This window comes from Homalodisca vitripennis, chromosome 5 (assembly GCF_021130785.1).
Source record: "Homalodisca vitripennis isolate AUS2020 chromosome 5, UT_GWSS_2.1, whole genome shotgun sequence".
Classification (NCBI taxonomy): Eukaryota; Metazoa; Arthropoda; class Insecta; order Hemiptera; family Cicadellidae; genus Homalodisca; species Homalodisca vitripennis.
In genome coordinates, this window is record NC_060211.1 from 175801573 (window position 1) to 175824360 (window position 22788).

Here is a 22788-nt window from a genome sequence, read left to right on the forward strand (position 1 = left end):
AAAACTTGCAAACAAATCAACCATTTAGATCAAATGTTTCAGTGACGCCACAATGAAACTGTTTGTGTTTGTTCACAGTTGTCGAGTTTGGCTGCATTTAAACAATCAGTGACTAGAACAGAACACCATTCATCAGCGTACGTCAGACACTCATTAGATAGCTAATCATTGTACGTGCAATTATTATAGAGTACAAACAACACGACGCGCGGGGGGTGGGTGGGGGAGGGGTGCAGAACACGGCTTGCATATTTGATACCGACTGACCCCTGACTGATTGATCAGTCAAGAGCCCGGGGCTACGTAACTTTAACATGACTATGAAACTATCAGTACAGTGGAAACACTGTTTACCTCGTAGTGATTACACATTATTTACCATTGTATTAAATATGTTCGTTGTACGTACGAAACATCGTATGTTTGGCTTTTTAAAACTCTGATTCCAGATTATAATGTTCATACTTAGAACACTAGTTAAATATGAGAAAAGCTAAAAATACTGAAAACCCGTATACAAATAACGTTTTAATGGAAAATTATAACATATATATGTAGTAGTTTCTACTGAATTTTCTACTAGTTTCTTTGGTTATGTTTATGTAACAGACACACAATTGCCTTTTATTTTTTTTTAATTTCCCCTATATTGAAATAAAACAAAAAAGTTTATCCCCTTCAAAATTTGGTACACTACTAATAATACTTCATCATAAACAAACTTTAAAACACCTTTAACTCATAAAATTAAGGATATATTCATTTAACCTCCAGTGTTTTTGATCAGTTTTTCATCTTCTCTCACAGTTTTATTATTAGTGCACAAAATAAATATGGACGTATAATGTTAGTAAGTTTACCTAATTGGAAAATTCACAGATTCGTTTTTTATTTGTTAAGTCAGTAATTATGGCTCTATAGCAATCACCATTGACTTTAATTTTCTAGCCAGCATCGTTTTTAAAAAGTACGGATCAATTATTCCAACAGTTCATAAAACACACCAAACAGTCGGTTTTTTCTGGATGACCGGTGTCTCAACATACACTCATTTATATTATCATTTATCATCACTCCAAATAAAGCAGTTTTTATTGACGTATCCATTCAACCAAAAACTTCATCGCTAAACCAAATTCTTTTATGAAAATCGGAATCAACGGCAATATTGTTTGGGCCCATTCACCAAATGAACGCCTTGCTAGGTTGCACTTGCTTAAATTCTTGCACGAGTTGGATTTTGAAAGCACGCAAACCAAGATCTTTCCACAAAATCTCCCATAAAGTGGATGGACCCATATACAATTCCCGTGCACGATGGCGGATAGACAGATTCACGTCTTCCTGTACGCTACGCTCTACAGCAGTAATGACTTCTGTACGCACTGTACGACTTCTCTGTGAATGCGTATTATCATTTAGAGTGATCGTGACGAGAAAAAGTTCCATAGTTAATCGGATTAATTTCTCGGACGAACCAACGATCATGTTCACCGTAAAATGGACCTAGTGCGCGACGCTTATTTCGAACAGAACCGTGATTTTCAAAATAAATTTGCACAGTTCTGGAGCGTGTTCAAGCGTCAGTCTATTCATTTTGAAATGTCAAACCCAACTAATGATAAATCCCTGACCGCTGACAAAATGGCCTCCTGATAAAAAAGTGCTGCAAAATTAAAGTTATATACCTCTAAAAACCACAATTTACAAGTATGACGTTAAAAAATCATTAAAATTTTGATAGGAACGATATAACCACCGATAAAATAATAATTACGGATACAAAATATGAAATATATGTTTTACGAGATGGGGCAGAGAGAATATTCACATGCACTATTCATCCACTTTGGACTTCGATAATGTGGGTCATTAAGTAATAGAAAACTATTTTCACATAAACATGATTTCCCAACCAATTCAGTGGTTTCTCTGTAAGTTTTAAGATAATTTTAGTGGTAGCTAGTAATTGCTATATAAAAAGTTTTATCCTTTTACAGGGGTATTTTTCAGCATAAACCGGCTAATTACGTACTAAATATTGACTTAAAAACCAATAAAGATCTCAGAATAAATAATTGGTTTGCATGATGTAATGTATAAACGTGAGACTATATCTGATATTTAAAAAATGCCTGAACTAACACATGCCCTTTCACTAAAAACTTTCATTGTTCAATTCATTTGGAAAATTCTGTAACAGGAACTGGCTTCCTGCTTTGAAGTAAACATTCAGCACAAGTATGCACAGTAGCGAGTACATTGAATAGGGGGTGATACGCATTCAAGTAACTTCTGGTCACAAATTCATTGGACGTGACAGAGCTCATTAAGGTGACATTCAGCTCACAATGGCGCCGCGTCACAAACAATTCTGATGACCTCTGTACAGGTTTCAGGGCGGTGGCGGCGGCGGCGGTGGTGGCGGCGAGGTGGGCGTCGCGACGCACAGTTGAATAGTGTCAATTACTGTATTTAGTGAGCAACAAGATTAACTAACAAATGATTTAACATTCTTCCAGTTCATTCATACGGTGATCCTTTGAATGAAAAAGAAAGAAACAGAGACAGTAAAATACACCAAACGGCATAGTTTAGTGCGTTAGAATTCCTCTTAGGAACGAAATATACAGCCAAATTCTTGCTAACGAAGAACGTTCAATATTCGTGTCATAATGTTTTTATATCCTTTCTATAGGCCATTGATTGATATTACCATCAATATATATTGTACGGAAGGTACAATGTTTATAAATATATCACAATAATTTTTCTTCTTTTCATGTGGTACATATACGCTTTCTATTATCTTTTCTATTATATAGCATTCTAATAATATATTTTTCTTTTAGAAAAATGCCGTGCCAATGGCGCAGTGTAGTGGGTACGGCGGTTATCGCAAGATAACCAGATCAAGCAACGCCGAGCGTGGCTGCTGCTTGGACAGGTGACCGCTGAGCGATCCTGTCCTTGCAAGCGGCCCGCCTGCCCGGCCATTGGTGGTGGTTCGGAAGTCACCTTTAAGCCGTTGGTCCCCAGGTTAAGTGTTAGAGAGGGCTTCTTAGCCCTAACTTCGACTGGTAAAATAAGACATGCTTTACTTTTTTACTTTTTTACTTTTTTCTTTTATGGATATTCTTCGGGACCCTGGTTTATATATAGGCCTATTTCTATTTCAAAAATCATTTCGAGCTAGTTAATTGGTCTCTAAGTTGAGACAAATACGATAATAAATGCATTACATAATACAAATTATATAATTTAATTGTCAGATCCTGGAAAATGTTATAAACTGTTCTGTGGAAACATATGTATTACAGAAAAAAACATACTATGTTTAATTAACAAATGTGTTAAATTAACAAAACCTTTATAGTTTTGAAAGCTTAATCTTATCTTGGTAGTAAAAACCTTCTTATTTAAATGTTTTAAATAATGCTTTAAGCACGGACTTTATCTAAGATTAGTTAAAAAAATTAAAAGTTTTTGTAAAAAATTGTATGTTTTAGCAAACGGTAAGTGTGTGTGTTTATATATATATATACGTTTTTAATATATTTTTTATCGTACGTACAACGCAAACTTAAAATGGGCATCGGAAATACAATTCACTGCGAAACTGCGTGTAAAGCGGCGGGTAAATACTAGTTTTATATAAGGTACTGTCAATGTTATTCTAGTAATTTAGTCTAACTTTGTGACCTCACTTCATTCTTTCTGGATAGCTTCCTTTCTTTGTCGGATCAAGTTCTTCCAGTTCTTTTGACTGATTCCCTCTGATCAACTCTGCAGCCCGCAGTATTTTACCTATACTTTCCTGTTATATGCTACCTACTGCGTTTGCATTCTTTTAATGCAACGGTTCATTCAGCTGTTTCCGTTTTGGCCATACTTAAGTTTCCATAAAACTGTAATTTTCTTTGATAACCTGGTGGGTTCCATTTTCTTAATATTCCCGTAAAATTATACACATTAACGTGATGTGTAAAATGTAAAATTATGAGCACACATGTTCGTCACAACACAACACAACACAATTATGTAAATTAATTTTAGAGAAATAAAAGTAAATAATATAACAGCATTAAAGTGTGTCTAAAACACACACTGCTATTATTCAAACAGGAATAATATATATTATGTTTGCTGTAAAAACGTAATTTTTGTTGCTTATATGGAATGTGTTTCAATTTTATTGAGTATCCTGTCTATCCCTAATTTTCTTTAATGTATACAAACACATAAGTGTTTGTTATAGTTAAAATAAACAATTTTGTAATATTTAAAATACGATATTACGTAACTACTATTTTTTAAAGTGTTCAAAACGTCCTAAGTGTTAAGTGTTTTGTGCGTAGAGGAATCTCCTAACATTTTAATTTATGCGCAGTTAACATTTTACGGCCAAGTAACATAAAAGCCGTCCGAAAAGCCCAAGTGATGCTCGTAAACACCGACCAGGGCTTTCTGGTTAGTGATAAAATGAATCATTAAGATTATGAAAGGACATAGTCTAAATCCATTGTTTTCATTTTTTTTTAATTTACGGCGTTCCGTAATCAAAGACGCAATAATTTTTTAAGATTTAAGTATATTTTGGTCTGGAGTAGCGAGCGGTTAAGTGTCATAAATATCTTTCTTAATCTGGTAAAATAAAATATCTTTTTTCTCATATACATTGGTTAATTTACTAAGACTTTTCGCTTTCGTTAAGGAACTGAAAGTATAAGACGAAAAATGAGTTAGTGTTAGTGTATAATGACATAATACTTGTTACAGTAGCAATATGTTGTTAAATTGGTCTGACTTTTAATGATTACTGGCCAATTAGTAAATTAGGTTTGCTTAGATTATTGGTCAATGTTTTAACAATGTATATGATACTTTTACCTGCAAACAATACTACCAATTGTATGCGTTTAATTTTAATTTTAAATCAAAGGAAGAGAGGATAGTATGACGTAGAGACTGGTGGTGGGGTAGCACTCCGGCCTCTATTGTACTCTGGCCTTGCGACTGACCAGCTCAATTGCCTGTAGACCTACTCTTTAAAATAGTTCGTGCATAATTTTATGATTTTTTGCATACTTATGTTTCCAGTTTGACGTCGGATGTATAAAGGGACTTATACTTTTTTCAAGCGCGGTGTTTCTGTTGTTGCAATGCATTATGAGGGAAACACATTTTAGTGTATTGTATTTTAAGGGGACCAATACAGTTAGTAGCAATCGTTTTTCAACGCGTGGTAACAAATTTTACTGTAACCTCAAATAAAGACCAAATTCAATGAAACTTTGAAGTTATGCTAAATATAGGTCCCAGTTATTTTTAAAATTGTTTGGAAAAAATTAAAACATTTAATTGAAAAATATTTTAATTTATTAAAATAGTTTTGGTTTTTCAAATAGTTTTATAAACCATTGTGCTATGTGAATTATCCAATTATTTATAGTTTGTGTGTACTCATAGTACAATATAAACTATTTTCATTATTTTTATTATAAATTAATTTTTAAATAAAAATTTAAATCATTGTTCTTTATTTTTAAAATATTTTAATTATAAGAAAAGTTTTTAAACACAACACTTTGATTTTAGTTCATATTTTTAAAAATAACTAGGACCTGTATTGAACATAAGTTCAAAGTTTCGTTGAATTTGGTCCTTATTTGAGGTTACAGTAAAATATTGTATTACGCATTGCAAAATGATTGCAAGTATCTGTATCGGTCTCCTCATTGTAAAAAAATATTTAATTTTAAATTAGCTGTTTGAAAAAAGTGTCTAAGTGCAAGTAATATCGGTATTTAATGGGAATAAAACACCTTCACCTCTAGCTTCACAATTACCAAATTTAAATGCTCTAGAAAAAATCATTAAGATCTTCAACCAAATTTCCATTGAAGACATTTTCCTCATTCTATTGTTATGGAATACAACCAGTATGGGCCTGAATCTAACGGACTGTCAGTAAGACTGTCAGTATATGTTAGACTGATGCAGTAGTCAGTAGACGATATTAGCGCGCCAAACTAATGAACACATTGCCAATACCTGACTGTTATTGCTGTGATATTATTACTGTGACTGATCCCACAAACGTTGTTTGTTACAATCGGTTCTCTGCACCTGGCCTGCGTAAACATGATCTCATTCACAGTATTGACACGCTAACTCCTGCAATAGGGAAAATTATGCATTCCAGGAATAATAAACGCTAACAAACAATTTTTCTCACAGATTGTTGCTACATTCCATGGAATTGCTTTATTTGACGAGATAGGAGTACGGCAATCCACGCGTCGCGTGCTAGGTTTCGCTATGGATAGATTGGGAAAGTCACATGGACGCACATGCTCCATCATCAAACTCGACTATGAACAAGGTTCATGAAGTGTATAACTACACTCGTTATCGAGATATTCTTTGGAGAAGGAGACATAATATAATTTTATTTCTGAGCTATGTAAATGACGTTCCAAAATGTCTATCCAACTATACTCTTCATACGCTGATGATACCACCATCTTTATGAAGAATTCAAATAAGATGCAACTCTTTCATCATCTTTCATCAGAAATTACAAAAATGAAAGAGTGGTTCAGCAATAATGGCTTGTTTCTAAATACAGAAAAGACATTCGCAATATATTTTCATTCCAACTATCAAAGAAGCGTTAGGGCGGAGGATTCCTACCTCCAGCCACTGCAGCTCAACACCACTCCTATAGGAAAGTTTCTCGGCCTCCAGATTGAGGACAGTATCACCTGGGGAGCTCACGTGAGAAGACTTTCAAACAACTTAAATAAAGCCCACTATGCCATTCTCACATTATCAAAAATCATAGACCTAGACGTAATTTTGATGGTTTATCATGCCTGAGTATATTTCATCCTCTCTATAGTTTTGGCTATCTTCCCACCGTAGTTGACAATACTTGACAATATCACTTGTTACTACAGCATTGCTATAATGTGTAACGTTTTGTGACGAATAGACAGTTGAATTTAAACTAAATATGAACTAGGGGCCACCCCCTAAATGTTACACCTCACTAACGCTTAGCCAATAATGTCGATACCTTGATCGACAGATAAACTAAAATGTACAGTGTGGACGAAGATCTTGTACTCCTAATGCAATACTGATTCGCAATACAAACCCTATATACCTAGGGTTTGACGGTGTACCCTTTAGGCTTAGTTGGGATTATGTATTGAATATGTAAGTTTACGACTCGGATCATACACTTACATGGATATATACTTACACCATATATTAAGTTCAATGGAAATAGCCATTTGATCCAATGACAAAATAGATTGGTAAAGGTTAAACTGTAAATTAATATTAAAAACGGCAAAGTTTGTAGTGATGGGATCTGCTATGAAGTGTATGTCTACATGTTAGTTCACATAGTGTATACACACTCTTGAATGACACAATCTTTACGCCCATCCAACAACATTCACAAAATCAAGCAAATGTAATTAAATTGGAAAATATAAAGTCATGACGTATTTAAAATAAAACTTATAACACTAATGAAAATCTGATGTTTTTCAATTACTGAAGATAATTGCGTGACGGCATGTTAATCCTAAAGGAGAAGCGAAATAATTATTGCAATTAACCTTTTTTGGTTAATTTATTTAATTTATTTTTATGGCTTTTTTTGTTACGAAGTAAATTATTATGAAAAATAATTTCATACCTCGGGTTTTGCTGTGGAAACGTTATATAAGTAAGCTTTTAACGTTACATAAAATCAATGCGGAGGACTTTCAGCGGGACTTCTCCAGTGAAGTCGTCCTGGTGTAATTTTTCCTGAGTCAATCACCTCGAATGAAAGGCCTCAGTCAAGTGACAGTCAGTGTTTACATCAAACAGTAGGCCGCCATCTTGTGCTGTCTCAGCCAATCACAACAGTTCCCTCCATTCTTTCAATCACTGTCACATGGTCTTCGCTCCTCTCCCGCGCAAACAGCAGATTCCCTGTTAGCTTTCTTCATTAACGGGACCGATCGAGTTTCTTAATCTTCTCTCTTTTACAATTGCAATTTATTTCTGTCTCGGATTCGCCTCCTTTTCAGTGTGGTCTGAGGGCTCCGCGCAACGGGAATTCTGCCGTATCCCTTCTGCCGTGAATTAAATTACTTCCCTGATTAATTATTTTCGTTCATCTCATTCGAAGGTTTCCTCGTCTGATTTGCTACTCCTAAAATGTGTTTGAGAGTTTCGATGTAAAAGATGTGGGTATCATGTTTTATAATACAACAAGGTGAAGTACGCCCCTTTACGTGTTGCGTAATAACCTTCGTCACGCTACGCTACATGTGTTACTATATCACATGTTAAAAGTTCATATGATTTTGTCCAGTTTGGTTGCTTGATCTGTGATTTTATCGTCACCATCATGGCTACCATTAAGACCAACGTAAATATTTTCGCCTACTCACGACCAAATCCCATTGAGTGAAAATGCACCACCATCAAACTCATTGTTGCTTATATAAACAGGAAGAAGCTTCAGCAAATTTTAAAGTCTACATCTTAGTTCGTCTATTTTCCACCCCTTCGAGTGATAAGCTTCGCTGGACGCTAAGCCAATTAATGAGGTGCTACCCACTTTAAGTTTAGGAATCAAAGAAATACGTTTAGCCAAGAGTTTCGTAGGCTGTGGGCCACTTTGCCGCTCCTTGGAACACAATTTTATGCCCCCCCCCCACCTTTCGTAAGCTATAGTTTAATGACAAAAGTATCGTGAAATAGGAGGAAATATGTACGATTGAAAATTGTTTACACTATTTAAAACTATAAGAATGAGTTGTTAATGTATCATAACTCACATAATCTATTTGTTACTATTTCAGTATCACTTACAAGCCAAAAGGACTAAACTGTCTTTTGTACATCACTCGGACCGGCATTACATTTTGTCTCTTATTCTTAGATTAAAAATTATTTGTAGATAAAATTTTTTCATTATTTCTTTGTAATTTTCAACTCTAATAGCTTATACACCTGTCTCGCGTCCATTAGTTAAAAAGCTTTCACAGCCAGATCAAGGACGTTTTGACAATTGACATTTTTGCCCTCTTGAAACATTGAGCGTTTTAGAGACAGCCCTGTGTTTTGTGTCTTTAATCTTTCTTGATAGCAGTATTATTTGCATCTGGTGTTGTACTTACTTATTCTCTGGCAAAACAATAAATATGAGTGATTCCAATAGTATAAACAGAACACTAATAGGTCAGTAGATATAAATTACTCGATTTCATAAACCCTTTTAATTGACGGTCAAGAGAAAATGAAGGATCACGATTACTGAAGAGTAACATCGTCGCCCGGGGTCTGAACTGTTGTTTACAACACCGACGAGCTGAAATATTGAATATGTTAACTTTCAGACCCTGGAGCGAACACGAAGTTTTACATTTATTACATAGTAAAATTGAGTAGTAGTGTACATTATAAAATATTGAAGAGTTTTTCAGCGCTTGGATTTTTGTACTGGTTTTTATAATAACCCAAGCATGAAATTGCATCAAAAATCAATAATGACAGCCCTTAATCCATTTACCTCACCAATTGACGTCACTCACCCGACAAAGAGGTCTGGAGACACAAAGCGCTTTGTCCATTATTGGGAGTTCACTGCAAATTGAATATTGTCGTGCCGCGCTTCGTGTGGCGAGGAGGTGCACAATTGCAAGTACAAAGTACAGTCTCTGCCGGCAACCGGGATACAGTACTTGTGTCTATGAGCAACACTGTATTTTCATGTACAACTCCACTAGCAATATACAGTTTTTTGAATAATTTTTGGTTAAATGTTGCAATGTTAAGAATTGTACTTCTTAAAACATTATTTTTAGGAATTTAATCACATAGTTTTGAGGGGGGTTAACAGGAAATTTGTTTCTATCAATGTTTTGGACTTCTACAGAGATATATAAAGAGATATACAGAAGAGTCTAACATGTTGGACTTTGGCTCTGAGTTAGAGATGGCGCAGGTTCAAACCCTGCAAGTGACTGTAGCGTTTTTTATTAGTATCGCAGACCTTTTACTGAATAGACTCTCGTTTTTACTCAGATCAGTAGCTCATGAGGACGGGCAGAGTAAGGCTTAAAAAGAATCGGCCTTTTTTTAACGGAAGTAAGAAAAAAAAGGAAGGATTGGAGCCTTTCGTTGATAAAATGCCTACCGAATATAATGAATATTGTAAGTTCAGGAAATTCGTCTAATTTTATATCAGAATCTATGCAATGGCCTAAACGTGAGGGTAACATTTCGAATCTTGCGGTAATCTTCTTAGGTACGGTGTTTTATGTCAGAACGTAATAGATGCAGATTCTAGATTTTAGACTAGACTTGATAAACGGAATTCAGATTGCTGTCTTTCGCAAGAGGGAAAGATCCAGTTGCTTCTGTGAAAGGTTTTTGGGCCCCCCTCAGTAATTTTACACTGTTTAAAAACCCTAAACTATTACTTCTATTAAAGGGGTGAGCCGGGGTACCCAGGGCGGAATACACCCAGGTGTATAAACAGAAATAAACATTGTTTTACTCAAGTTCATCTTAATTCGCTCAAGTTTAAAGTTTATAAATATAATTATAAAATTATTTACGCATATCCAGCAATTATTGTGAATATTAATATGCATTAGTTTATAGGATTCCACCATTTCTTTACATTTTACAGGTCCATCAATAATGATAAATAGTTTAACAACTATAACTGTTTAGCAATATGAGAAAGAATTCCTTAGCAAATTAATATTTTAATTTCTTGTCTCCAAAAGACAAGAAATATATTTTACCTCTAAATATATTTAGAGGCAAAATATCATTAGAGGTACATACTTTATTGTTTTCCAGTTGTTATATTTTAAAAGTCATAAACGTAAATTAAATTATACATTAACGATAGATTTAAAGGAGTGGATGATCGTCAAAATTTGAGTTTGTGTTTTAATACCTAAGCTAAGGGATTTCACAGCACAAATTTTGCATGGAAAGTTGGGTGTTAACTAATAAAGACTTTGATAGGTGCTGAACCCTGCCCTCACAGTCTATTAGGTGCTAGCCTGGGCGTTATGGATCCGTTCCTTGAGCACAAGAGAAGTATAACTGCTTTAGGGAGACGATTATAGCTCCGTATTATAAAGTTATAAAAGATGACTGAATCAAGCATGCATAGCAGATGCATGGGTTGATAAACTCTTTGAGGCAATACTTCAGAATTACACGTATGTTTCGATAAAATGATACAACAATTTCTAATAATCTGAATCCCTACTTATTGTACGGTAATTTTCAAAACCTTAATTAGCTAAGCGTTTGTGATCGTGTCATTAAGGAGGCTATAAAAACTTCTCTTCTCTTAGCCCGTTCGAAGAATACTTAATGAATGAACTGTGCTATAAACATCAAATGGTGCATGAACTTTTAATTTTACAAGAGATCGAGCTCGATAATGGTGCACGTTCTTCCGTAAATGGCTGAGCGTTAGTGAAGCCTATACATTTGGAGATATTTGAAGAACGAAGCAAGCTTATAATTTAGCATGAAATTTTCATTTTTACATACGCAAGATCAGAAACTAATTATTACAAAATGAACTAAAGATAAAAAGTGACAGGTGATACGCGATCACGGACATCTGAGTAATACAATACTATTAGTAACTGTAGTAGTAACAATACTTTAGTAACACACTTTAGTAACAATAGTATTAGTGAATGGCACCTACCTCAGGAACGGTGTAAGATAAAAGTAATAAGAAAAACTAAAGAACGCCTTTTTTATGAGGCAAATTTAAGACTAAGAAGACCTCTCTAGCACTTAAACTGGGTACTAACGGCTTAAAGGTGACTTCCGAACCACCACCAACGGCCGGGCAAGGCTGGCCGCTTGCTAAGACAGGATCGCTCAGCGGTCACTCATCCAAGCAGCAGCCATGTTTGACGTTGCTTGAGTCGGTTATATTGCGATAACCGACGTACTGTACACGCTACACTGCGCCATTCGCAGGATATTTGAGCGTTCTGGAGACCCAATTATGCCTAGTTTGGACAGTACGATTTTAACTCTTTTTTGGTGATTATCCACGGTTAGGGTTATGTTTATAATTGATACATGTTATGTAAAGGGTTAATGAAATTGGCTTCGCCATTTTCATAGGATATTTCGAGAAGGATTGACCTGCGATTGATATTTTACTGTTATTCAAATCTCTCAAATTCCTGTTCTAAATGTTCGCTTGACAATATGTCTCTCCTTTGTAGGAAATCTTGAGAACAAATTGAGCTACAGACGTGAAATCGTGAATGAAACTTCTGAGCGAAATCTGTCATTGAAATTGTCAATAAAAGAACACGATTGATTTCATAACGTGGTTATTGGTTTAAGCTGCAGGTTTTACGTATAAAATTTGATAAATGACTATTTTCAGATATACAACCATTACTGTTGAACAATTCCTTTTTAAATGCCGTGTCTATAATATATAGACAATATTCATATGCTTTGTCTTATACACATGTGTATCATTAAAGGGCTCTACGTTTTTCGATTTAGTCCACTGCACACATGCATATAATTATCTAAAAATACTAAAATCAGGATTTTAAAATAAATTAATAGGTTGCTGCAATGTTTAAGGAGCAGTAAATCCAACATACCTGATACCTGTTATTGCGGTTTTTTTTTTTTTTTTTTTTTTTTTTTTTTTTTATTTAAGTAAACACACTTTTCTTGATACTATGTTACAATGTTAAAGAACTTCCCTATTTCTTATCGACAAGACATTCTTGATTACATTGTAATCCACAAAGGAAGAGCTGTTGGGACTGAAAACATGAACGGAAGTTCACTTACAAGCGGAGAATTGGATTCCCTCATCACAGTAGTAGACGCGGCATGCGAGACTATTGATCACATAGATGCTAATGATGGGACATGCATACGTAATGCTGTCTCCAGGACGAATTGATTTATACAGTGAGCTCGGCATGTTTTAAATATAACGGTTCTTATTTATTGATTTCACGAGTCGTAATAATGTCTTTTAGGCCAGAATTGGTTCTGGTTGTTTAAATATTATGCTAATTAAGATTGGTGTTAATTAAAAAAAAACTTTTGTTTAGTAATTATTTATTAGAAACCTCCGTTTATGTTGTTATATTTTATTTTCTTCAAGAGTAAAATCATACACACAAAATTAATTTAATTGAGGCGGGTTAATAGTGACCGTTGAGTAAAATTCATTTTTTCGTCATACTCAGATCGGGTATGACTCCTCCTTAGGTATATTAGGCCTGCGACTACAGCCGGTTACATAATTTTAAGATATAGTGGAAACATCCAAAAAATATCCAGGGTAATCTTATATCATAATGTGAACCCTTTTGACGGTTTGAACTACCTAGTATTCAAGACAAAAGTTTTTGATAAAGCTATGTAATATGTGCTAATTACAAGTATCCACTCCTGACACAGTGAGATTGGATAAAACTCCAAAAAAAAGACTTCTTTCAATAATCTTTACTGACCTTAAGGGCTTCTTTTAGAATTATCATACATGCAAGAACTCCAAATTTTTCCAAGATTGGTAGACCTCAAAGACAATTTGGTACAGCTAGGAGGAAAAGGTTTTAGGTGGGCGACTTCCATCGATAGCCGTAACTTCAAATACAAAGTTTTCATGCCACCTATGATGAAGGCCTGGGATTTCCAGTCTCGTAGAAAGTGCCATTATAAAGGAGGTTACATGGATTTCCCCTAATTAATATCCTAACACCTCCATCATAAATGTCAGATAATTAATTCAGTTAGACAACCCAACCTTCAGGACTTGTTGCAAGGAAATAAAAGATTTTTTGTGATTTTCCCTTTTGTAGTTTGTCTTATGGCCTTTTCTTGAACGATGTTTAGAGATTCAGATTTATTCCTATGAGTCACAAAGATTTAATGGATGCTTAAAAATGATCTTTCAAACGATGGAATCTGAAGACATTCAATGTGGTCTTGAACCGCCATGGCCGAATACATATTGAAAATACAGGATTTTCAAAGACCACCATATATATATATATTATGTTATGAACTCCACATTATAGGGCTATCTTGATGTTAGAATAATATATATATATATATATATATATATATATATATATATATATATATATATATATATATATATATGCAAGTATCCAATGCCGTTTGTGTCAGAGAAATATACACAAAGGTGAGAGACAAGCTGCCTGAAGAGGCGTGTAAAATATGACGTACGTTTACACGTCATTAAATCGCCCGAGAGTTGATATAGTTGAGTTCAGTGTTCCCCTTGAGAGCTATTGTGGCGATTATTTCTCACCTCAAACAGTGCATTAAACCCACTTATAGTAAACAGAACTTTCTATATGATTCAAATACATAATCTATATCAAGCTGTAACAGATACAACTACATTGGCTAGATTTGTTATGTATACCTATTTTTATATAGCTAACGTTTTGGTATAAACAAAAATCAGAAAGGAATCAAACACATGTTAAATAGTTAGATTAAAAATCTGGCGATGATTCTGAAATTTTAAGTATAGATTTTCGCTTTAATCACTAAATTACCAAAATTTAACAGATTATTATTTTCTATTTAGTGCGAGCTAATTTGAATTGTAGAAGAACAGGTCGGTACGAGAATCAATGTTTAGAAAGGAATAGAATGCGAACCGCGATAGGTTTGGTAACAATCGAAAGGTTTCAGTAGCCAAGGAGTTAAAATATCACATGGTGAAACTTTTCCAAATATTTTGTTTTGACCTTGACACGTTTAAAACCAGCCGCGAGGAACAAAATCTACAAAACGAAATTCCATGCAAAATAACAAAAAGATAACCTAATTCTCGAAATATTATGTTGTAAACTTTTTTTCTTTAACTTAAAATTAACTTTTTCCTAGCAGTTTTTATATGTTTCTGAGATAAAACTCAAAAAGGACTGTATAGATGTAACATTGAAGTGTTCATGAGACGAGGTAGCTCTGAAACACGGAAATGAGAACTAATCTGAACTTAATGAGAACCGCGAGCTTTATCATCCTTTTTGACAATACTACTTATATAAGTAACGTCCAACGATATTTAAAAAATAAGTCACCACTTAATATACCATTTTCTTTTTATTGTCAAGCAACGCTAATGTAACGTTAGTCGTTATTATACATGCCAAAATTCGTCATTTTGTATTTTTTACCCTTTCAATACCATCGCATTTTAACCCCACCAAAAGAAGCGCTGCTAATTTTCTTTACAATCTGTTTCTTTATCGGGAACTTCACTTGCCTATTTCATTAATAATATTTCATAAAGAGTATACATGGCTCTGGCAATTTGGCCTATGAATAAACGGACTAATTTCCTTTATTTATACAGCTAAGAATAACATCATTATGAATAAAAACGCCTCAGAGAAAGTAAGATCTGCAGCATACAATACTTTGTACAATAAACATATTAAAGCCAATACTATGACAATATGGCGTTTTCCACCATTACAAAAAGGTATGACAACGTTTCGAGGATTGGTGGGGGAAGGTATTAATTCTTAATTATCCCACTTTCGCACGTGGTGGTGTGATATGTGATTGTGATTCTCGTACTCGTCACATGTGCTCGGAACTCGTATTCTGTGCATTAACAACGCCTAGACTGGACTCCAAGCAGCTTTTGGGCATGTTTTAACCCTTTTCTTTCCCGTTTTTCAGTTCTTTATTTTTGTATCGATTAATTCCTCCTGCCACCTGACAAAGAGTATAGATTCAAACCCTCTAAACGTTGTGTTACTCATAACGATGGCAAATGTTCCAAATCCTGTTACCCTTTAAAACATTGCATCGTCAATAACAAATTAGGACAGACAAGGAATATGGTGTTCTTAGGTTTATAGGTGTTTATAGGTGTGTTATTTATGAAGAGAATCAATAGTGTTTCGTTTATTCGAAGTACTAGATATCTTACATTGTGTTACATACATATTGTGTTACGTGTAAATTGTTAATTGTATAACAAAATAAAACTTTTTAAAAATATTAAACAAAATTTCATAAAGAAATTATTATTAATAATCGGACCCATCTTTCTCTGATCGTACCAAAACACGACGGCGCGATGTCGCTGATAAAATATCGACGGTAAAGCAGTTTAAATCCAATAAACAGAGCTGTGACTCCGGAGCGGGCGGACCGGGTCTGGGGACTATTGCCCGCTATTGAGTCATGAATAAAGAGCGCCCTAAAGAAGCCGAGTCGCTCATAAAGGGGAGAACACGGTAGGTAATTCTGCAAGTCATATTTCAGGAATCAATCCATTCAATATTACATTTGTAAGAAATTCAGTTTCCCCCTTCCCATAATGCTTAACAAAAGAAGAGTTATTGCGCCTCATGTCGGAGCGAGCCTGCTGCGGAAGTGTGCTGGGCGGGGGAATTGCATTTCCTCATTCGAAGCGGCGCAATACGCTACACAGAACTCTTGTCAGCAAAGTGACAGAAATTCCAGTATGCGATATCGTGTGTGAGACAATTTTGCCGACATTGCGCCAAATTATCTGTTATTTGTTAGGTGCTAAAGTCAGGCAGGATACCGGTCGTAACAACCTTATGGGGTTTGCAAAATGAGACATTTTTTACTTCTAGGTAATTAATGTTTTTAAACTTAAAAATAAATGTAAAAAAGGTAGTACCGATTGCCAAGTGGTTGGACTTTGGGTCTGAGTTAGAGATAGAGCAACCTATCTGTGACCGTTGCACTATTTATCAGTACCATCGACCTTGTACTGTATCGACTCTCCCCCTTATTCTGTTTTATAAGATCCTCGCACAGGCTATTGACCCATGAGGACAGACAAAATAAGGCTTAAAATGAGACCGGCTTTTCTGTTAAAAATATTTAAACAAAACTAGTAAATGTAATAAACGTTATTAAAATGGCATAATCCAAAAGATAAACTATTTTATTGAGCTTTTTTGCCAATGGATGTTCTGGAGTAATTTGTAAAATATTGCTTCATAGTCAAAACTGCTGCTTTGTAAAATACTTTTACAATTTGAGTATGTAAATCGTATTTCGTATTCCATGTTCATGTTTAACATGACTAAAAGTGTTAATTCTTGATTTCATTACTCCTATATAGATGCTAATGGCGATTAACTTGACAAGAAAATACTAAACAGAATTAATACACTGTGTTTTTTTTAGGATTAAAAATAGAACAAATTTCATGGACTAAAATATTTGGTAAATGTAAGCTAGGTAAAAATATACTTGTGATTATGCGTCAAGGAGTTTTATCAGTGTGTCCAGTTTTAAACAGTATTTTGAAATAAGGATAAAACCTTTCAGTAATAATAATATTAACATAGAAGTACATTGATGGTATTATGTCAAGCATTCAAGGAGATTCATCGATAAATAAAATTTTAAATGCTGAATTTTAAAATATGAATAATATTTTAGAAAAATATCGTTATTATTCAATTTGATAAAATAATGGGTAGTTTTATATATCTTAACAAAAAAAAACGGAGTGCACCCACTCTTAAACGATTGTGCTCATATAAATACTAGCTGAGGTCAAAAATAGTAGCCGGAGAACATGTTTCTTAGTTTAATGATGAACATTTTGCAAATAAATCGTTAAAAATCTAGTTATAAATTAGGTTCAAATATTTTCATCTTTTGCGTTTTGATAAAGATGAAGCGTAATAGAGATTTCACCATTGAACATACATACGATCCGGAATCTGCATAAACGCAAAAGTTACAGAATCTACTTACAGTAATAAAAGTTACGATGGTTAATGAAGTTTAAATGTTGAGTTTAGCTCCAGTTCACCTTCCTTTTATTGCAGCGTCTGGTATCTGGCATTCATTATTCACTGCCACTTCACCTATTTATGTATGTATCTGATTGTGGAAACAATGTTAGCTTAGTTTGAGCTTCTTCGTCGCCGACTTTCTTTGGGTACCTTCAGACGAACATGACTCAAAATTCCAGGAGTCAAGCCTGAAACAGCATCAATACCAGACGTTGCAATAAAAGGAAGGTTTACTCAACATTTAAAATGAAACAACCCTTCCAAACATAGCTAAGTTATAGCTAATGTAGAGTATTCATTCATTATAGACTACGTTATCATTAAAATAATGCTCTTCTTCATTATTAGCGTAAACTTAATTAATTATTACCTTTGTTTACGTATTCCTTTCGCGGCTTGTCCTGTTTCATTTCCTCAGGTAACGGGCAATCCTCGTAGCTCACTGGAACAAAAGCGAACGATTGAAAACAATGTAATAGTATAAATTTAACATATTAATCTACAGATGAATTCACAATCCAAGCGTACAAATATAACTACTACCTCAATAAATGAACTATGGCTCATTATTATGGTTTACTCATGTGGCCCCACTTGATACGTCTAATATGACAGAAGTAAACACTACGATTAGACATGTTTATGTCTGCATCACACTTAGACCAAGGGGAAAGGGCTGATACTCCTATGAGTCCATGGGAGGAGTCTCCAGATAAAATTATGACCTAGATTCCAAAATAATGATCATCCCCAATAAATTCTTCACATCATCGAACATATCATTGATTAAGCATCCAGTAGCTACAACGCTCCTTCTTCAAGCCAGGGATGCTGAACTTTACATGAGAACTTATGGGATAAACGTCATAACACGTATATAATGTTACTTCTCATCTAAATATCAAGATCTACAAGTTTATTTATTACCAGTAACTAGACTTATCTGTTACGAAAATTATATCTTCTTACTTTTCCTTTAATTTTCATCAAGAACTCTAATCTTGAAGACCTTGGTTGAAACTCATAGAGAACTTTCTTATACGACTCTAAGCAGAGATTTCCATAAGCAGTTTCAATAAAATCAATAACAGTTGTGGGAGGTACTGAAAAGTCATATTATCTCATTTTAAACGTCTGATATTCCTACCATCTAGTACGATATCCGTTGAAGGCAGAAGGAGCACCGTTATCCAGTACGATATCCGTTGAAGGCAGAAGGAGCACAGTTATCCAGTACAATATCCGTTGAAGGCAGAAGGAGCACAGTTATCCAGTACGATATCTGTTGAAGGCAGAAGGAGCACAGTTATCCAGTACGATATCTGTTGAAGGCAGAAGGAGCACAATTATGCAGTACGATATCTGTTGAAGGCAGAAGGAGCACAGTTATCCAGTACGATATCTGTTGAAGGCAGAAGGAGCACAGTTATCCAGTACGATATCTGTTGAAGGCAGAAGGGTCATTATGCCCCGTTTAAATACCCTTAAGCATTTTTAGGTACCCCTAGTATAAGTTTAAACACTCATAGCGTACGTTTATATATTCCTTGCGTACGTTTAAGTAACCCTAGTGCACGTTTAAATACCCCTGCACACGTTTGTAGTCCTCCTGGCTTATTGGGGTATCCGTCCCCAAGCTCCCCAGTGCGGTATTAGCTGAATCAAGGCGTAAAATTGACGTAGGCGTGAAATTAACATGTGAGTAATGTAGGCTGAAGGGTTACGTTAAGCTTAAGTGATTGCCAGAACATTAAAATGACCAGAGGGATAAATTGTTCAAAGGGTTGAATTCACCAAATAACTTCACTTGGGAAATCTAATTAAAATGTTAAATCGATCTTGTGGTTAAATGATCCCAACAACTAAGTTGATCAAGAGATAAAGGGTTTCAGTTCATGAAGAGATTCAGTTGAAATTCAATCAAAAGGTTAGGTTAGCCAGGAAGATTTAGTGGACACCACTACGGTCAGAATAAATACGAAAAGTGACCATAGTGGGTAGGAGGTTTCCAGGAGAATTAGTCTCTGAGAGGGGTAAAATTGATGGCTATCACTAAGGGGTTAAGAAGCTGAAGATAACACTTTTTAGAGGATTGGGACCATCTCATTGATACCAGAGTTAGTAAACACAAGTATAATTGTTACTTATACAACTTTGATTTACTTTTACTAACATTGTAAAATATAAATATATTAATCTCTCTTTATCCATATGACACTATTCCTTATTATAAAATAATTAGAATACAACGTGCGTTTAAAATATAAACATTCGCTGAAATCAGTGGTAGATTAAAATTTAAGCAATTAAACTCAATACTAGTTTCATGCCACTCACAAAAGATAAAGATATTTTATGTATCAGGCTCCACAATTTTAATTTTAAGTTTCAACGTGTCTCTGTGTTCTATGGTCGAAGATACATGAACGTTCTAGGCACCAAAAACAAATATCTCATATTTTTGCCAAAATGGCCTTTTTTAGGGAGAGGCAGGAAAATGCTTTTGCGCCCACAGGTGGCCAGCCAGTAGTGTGGGACTCCTACTTACATAGAATACCCACTAAAAACCTCCTGTAATCTTAGGATTAGTCTGGAAACCGCTAATCGCTTTAAACTTCGGGCTAGGCCTAATTTTGGCTTACGCCCAGAGGGCTCGCACCTATCTAGCCGTTGGGATCTTGGATCTGTTCCGTGTCCGGTCCAGATCACTCTTTTTGGCGCGGAGTGTACCCTGTGCAAAGCTGGACCAGCAGCACCAGTAGTCCTCGCCATCCAACATCCGGTCACAGACCGTGTCCACCGAAATCATACCGAAAGTTTGAGTCACTTCAAGGCGGGGCCTTTCCCAACGCGGGCAGTGGAAGAAAGTGTGTTCCGCGTCGTCGTGAACGCCTGAACAATAAATACAATCCGGCGAAACGGCCTTGACCATTCGGTGTAGGTACGACCAGAAGTAGCCGTGACCACTCAAAAACATTGTGAGGTAGTAATCCACCTCGCCATGCCGCCAAAATTTTGACAGGGATGACTCCAGCAATAACCAGGACGGCAGGCTCAGACACTGTACAGTAGGCAGAACACACCCGGAGCGCCGCTTGACACTGTACCCGGGCGATCCGTATCCGATAAAATTCAATATTTAGTGCGTCTGCCCACACCTCAGCCTCGTAAAGGAGCACGGACTGGACTGTAAACATTAACAGTCTTCTCCTGCTGGACTTGGGACCGCCGACGTTGGCCAAGAGCCTGCTAAGATGAGCTACCATCTTAGAGGCCTTGACCGCTGTACGGAAAATCTGGTCCCTCCAAGTCAGCTTATTGTCCACCAAGACGCCAAGGTATTTTGCGGCTCGCTTGATCTGGACTATTACATCTCCCACTCTTAATGGGACGACGGTGTCGATTCGTTTCTTAGTCAAAATCACGATCTCTGTTTTGCTCAAAGCGAGCGACAGGCCGTAATTTTCCATCCATCTGTTAACGACTAGCATGACCTGGTTCCGTTTAAGCTGGGCCATTTCCACGTTGCGTGCAGCAATTAGGGCTGCGTCTTCATCGGCGTACCCAACTAAAACCGTTTCCTCCGGCATCTCGGACCTAAGGAGGCTGTCGTAAGCGAAGTTCCAGAGATCAGGGGCTAAGATGGAACCTTGTGCGGCACCGGAAGTAACATCAAGGTCCGTCTTTCGTCTCGTAAATGAGAGTACTGCATCGGAGGTAGTCTTCTATCAGCCTCCGCAGATATGCCGGGATGCGAAAGGTGTTATGCAACGCGTCCATCATATCAACCCATCTCGCCGAGTTAAAGGCGTTCTTGACATCAAGCGTAACAAGAAGCACTACTCTGCGAAAGAAACGGTTATAGCTCTCGGCTCTGTTCACCGCTTGCTGCACCTCTCCGATTGCGTCGATTGTTGATCGTCCCTTCCTGAAGCCGTACTGACGCGGGGACAAGTCACCGGCAGCTACAACGGCGAGAGTAGTCGGACTCGAATCAACTTCTCGAAAAGTTTACCTGCCGTGTCCAACATACAAAGAGGCCTGTAGTACGACGGCATATCGGGATCACCTCTCCCCTTGCTAATCAGTACTAGCCTGGCAATTTTCCAAGGAGAAGGAAAAATCCCATTGGTCAGACAGGCGTTATACATATTCAGCAGGAGCCGGGGATTCATGTGGAGTACTTTTTTGAGGGCCTCACTAGGTATTCCATCGGGGCCGGGAGCTTTGTTGCTCTTCAGGGAGCGAGCGGCCATTTCCAACTCCCTCGTTGCTGAAGAGAGGAAAGTCCTCTAACCGTCCAAAAGCGACTTGTGAGCGTAGCGGGTGGTTCGGAAACGGATATGTGACGATCCTTTCCATAGTGGCGCCCTCCATAACGGAAGGTGGAGTGCGGGCGCAGAGTCTCTTAGTTACAACCTTGTAACCCAGACCCCAAAGATCGGAATCGACATCATCTCTCAGTCTCCTCCAGCTCTCAGCTTTGCTCCGGTTGATGGCCCGGCGAAGAGTTTTCTTAGCAGCCTTGTAAGCCTCCGTCTTACTAACTCTGTCTGCGGGTATTCTTGCTCTAGTGGCGACTCGTCTTGCCCTCAGGCAGGTGTTTTGTAGCTCAAATCAAATCTATACATTGCATAGCAAACGTCAATTTTCATGTCTAAATTTTTTCATTCATCCCACATCAAGGCCACATTTAAAATTACAACATTCAAACATTCACTCCCCATTCATTCCATGCCAATTACGCCTACTTTCGGCGCTGGAGTCAGTTTCCTCATCGCGTGGTCTCCCAGTTGAATGCCAGAAACTCATCAACACTGTAGAAAGCGTTTGACGCCAGGCAGAGTTTAATACGAGTTTTTAACACCTTGGGCGTTGAGGCATTTTTAATTTTGTTTGGCAA

General features: G+C 36.3%; 1 protein-coding gene across 1 annotated transcript in view; it reads right to left on the reverse strand.

Moving 5' to 3' along the window:
• Nucleotides 1-22788, reverse strand: part of LOC124363745 (teneurin-3-like) — an 807778-nt gene that overhangs the window by 524506 nt on the left and 260484 nt on the right. The window contains exon 5 of the mRNA XM_046819007.1: nucleotides 18256-18327. Within this exon, the coding sequence (XP_046674963.1) occupies nucleotides 18256-18327 (72 nt within the window). The remainder of the gene's footprint in view (nucleotides 1-18255; nucleotides 18328-22788) is intronic.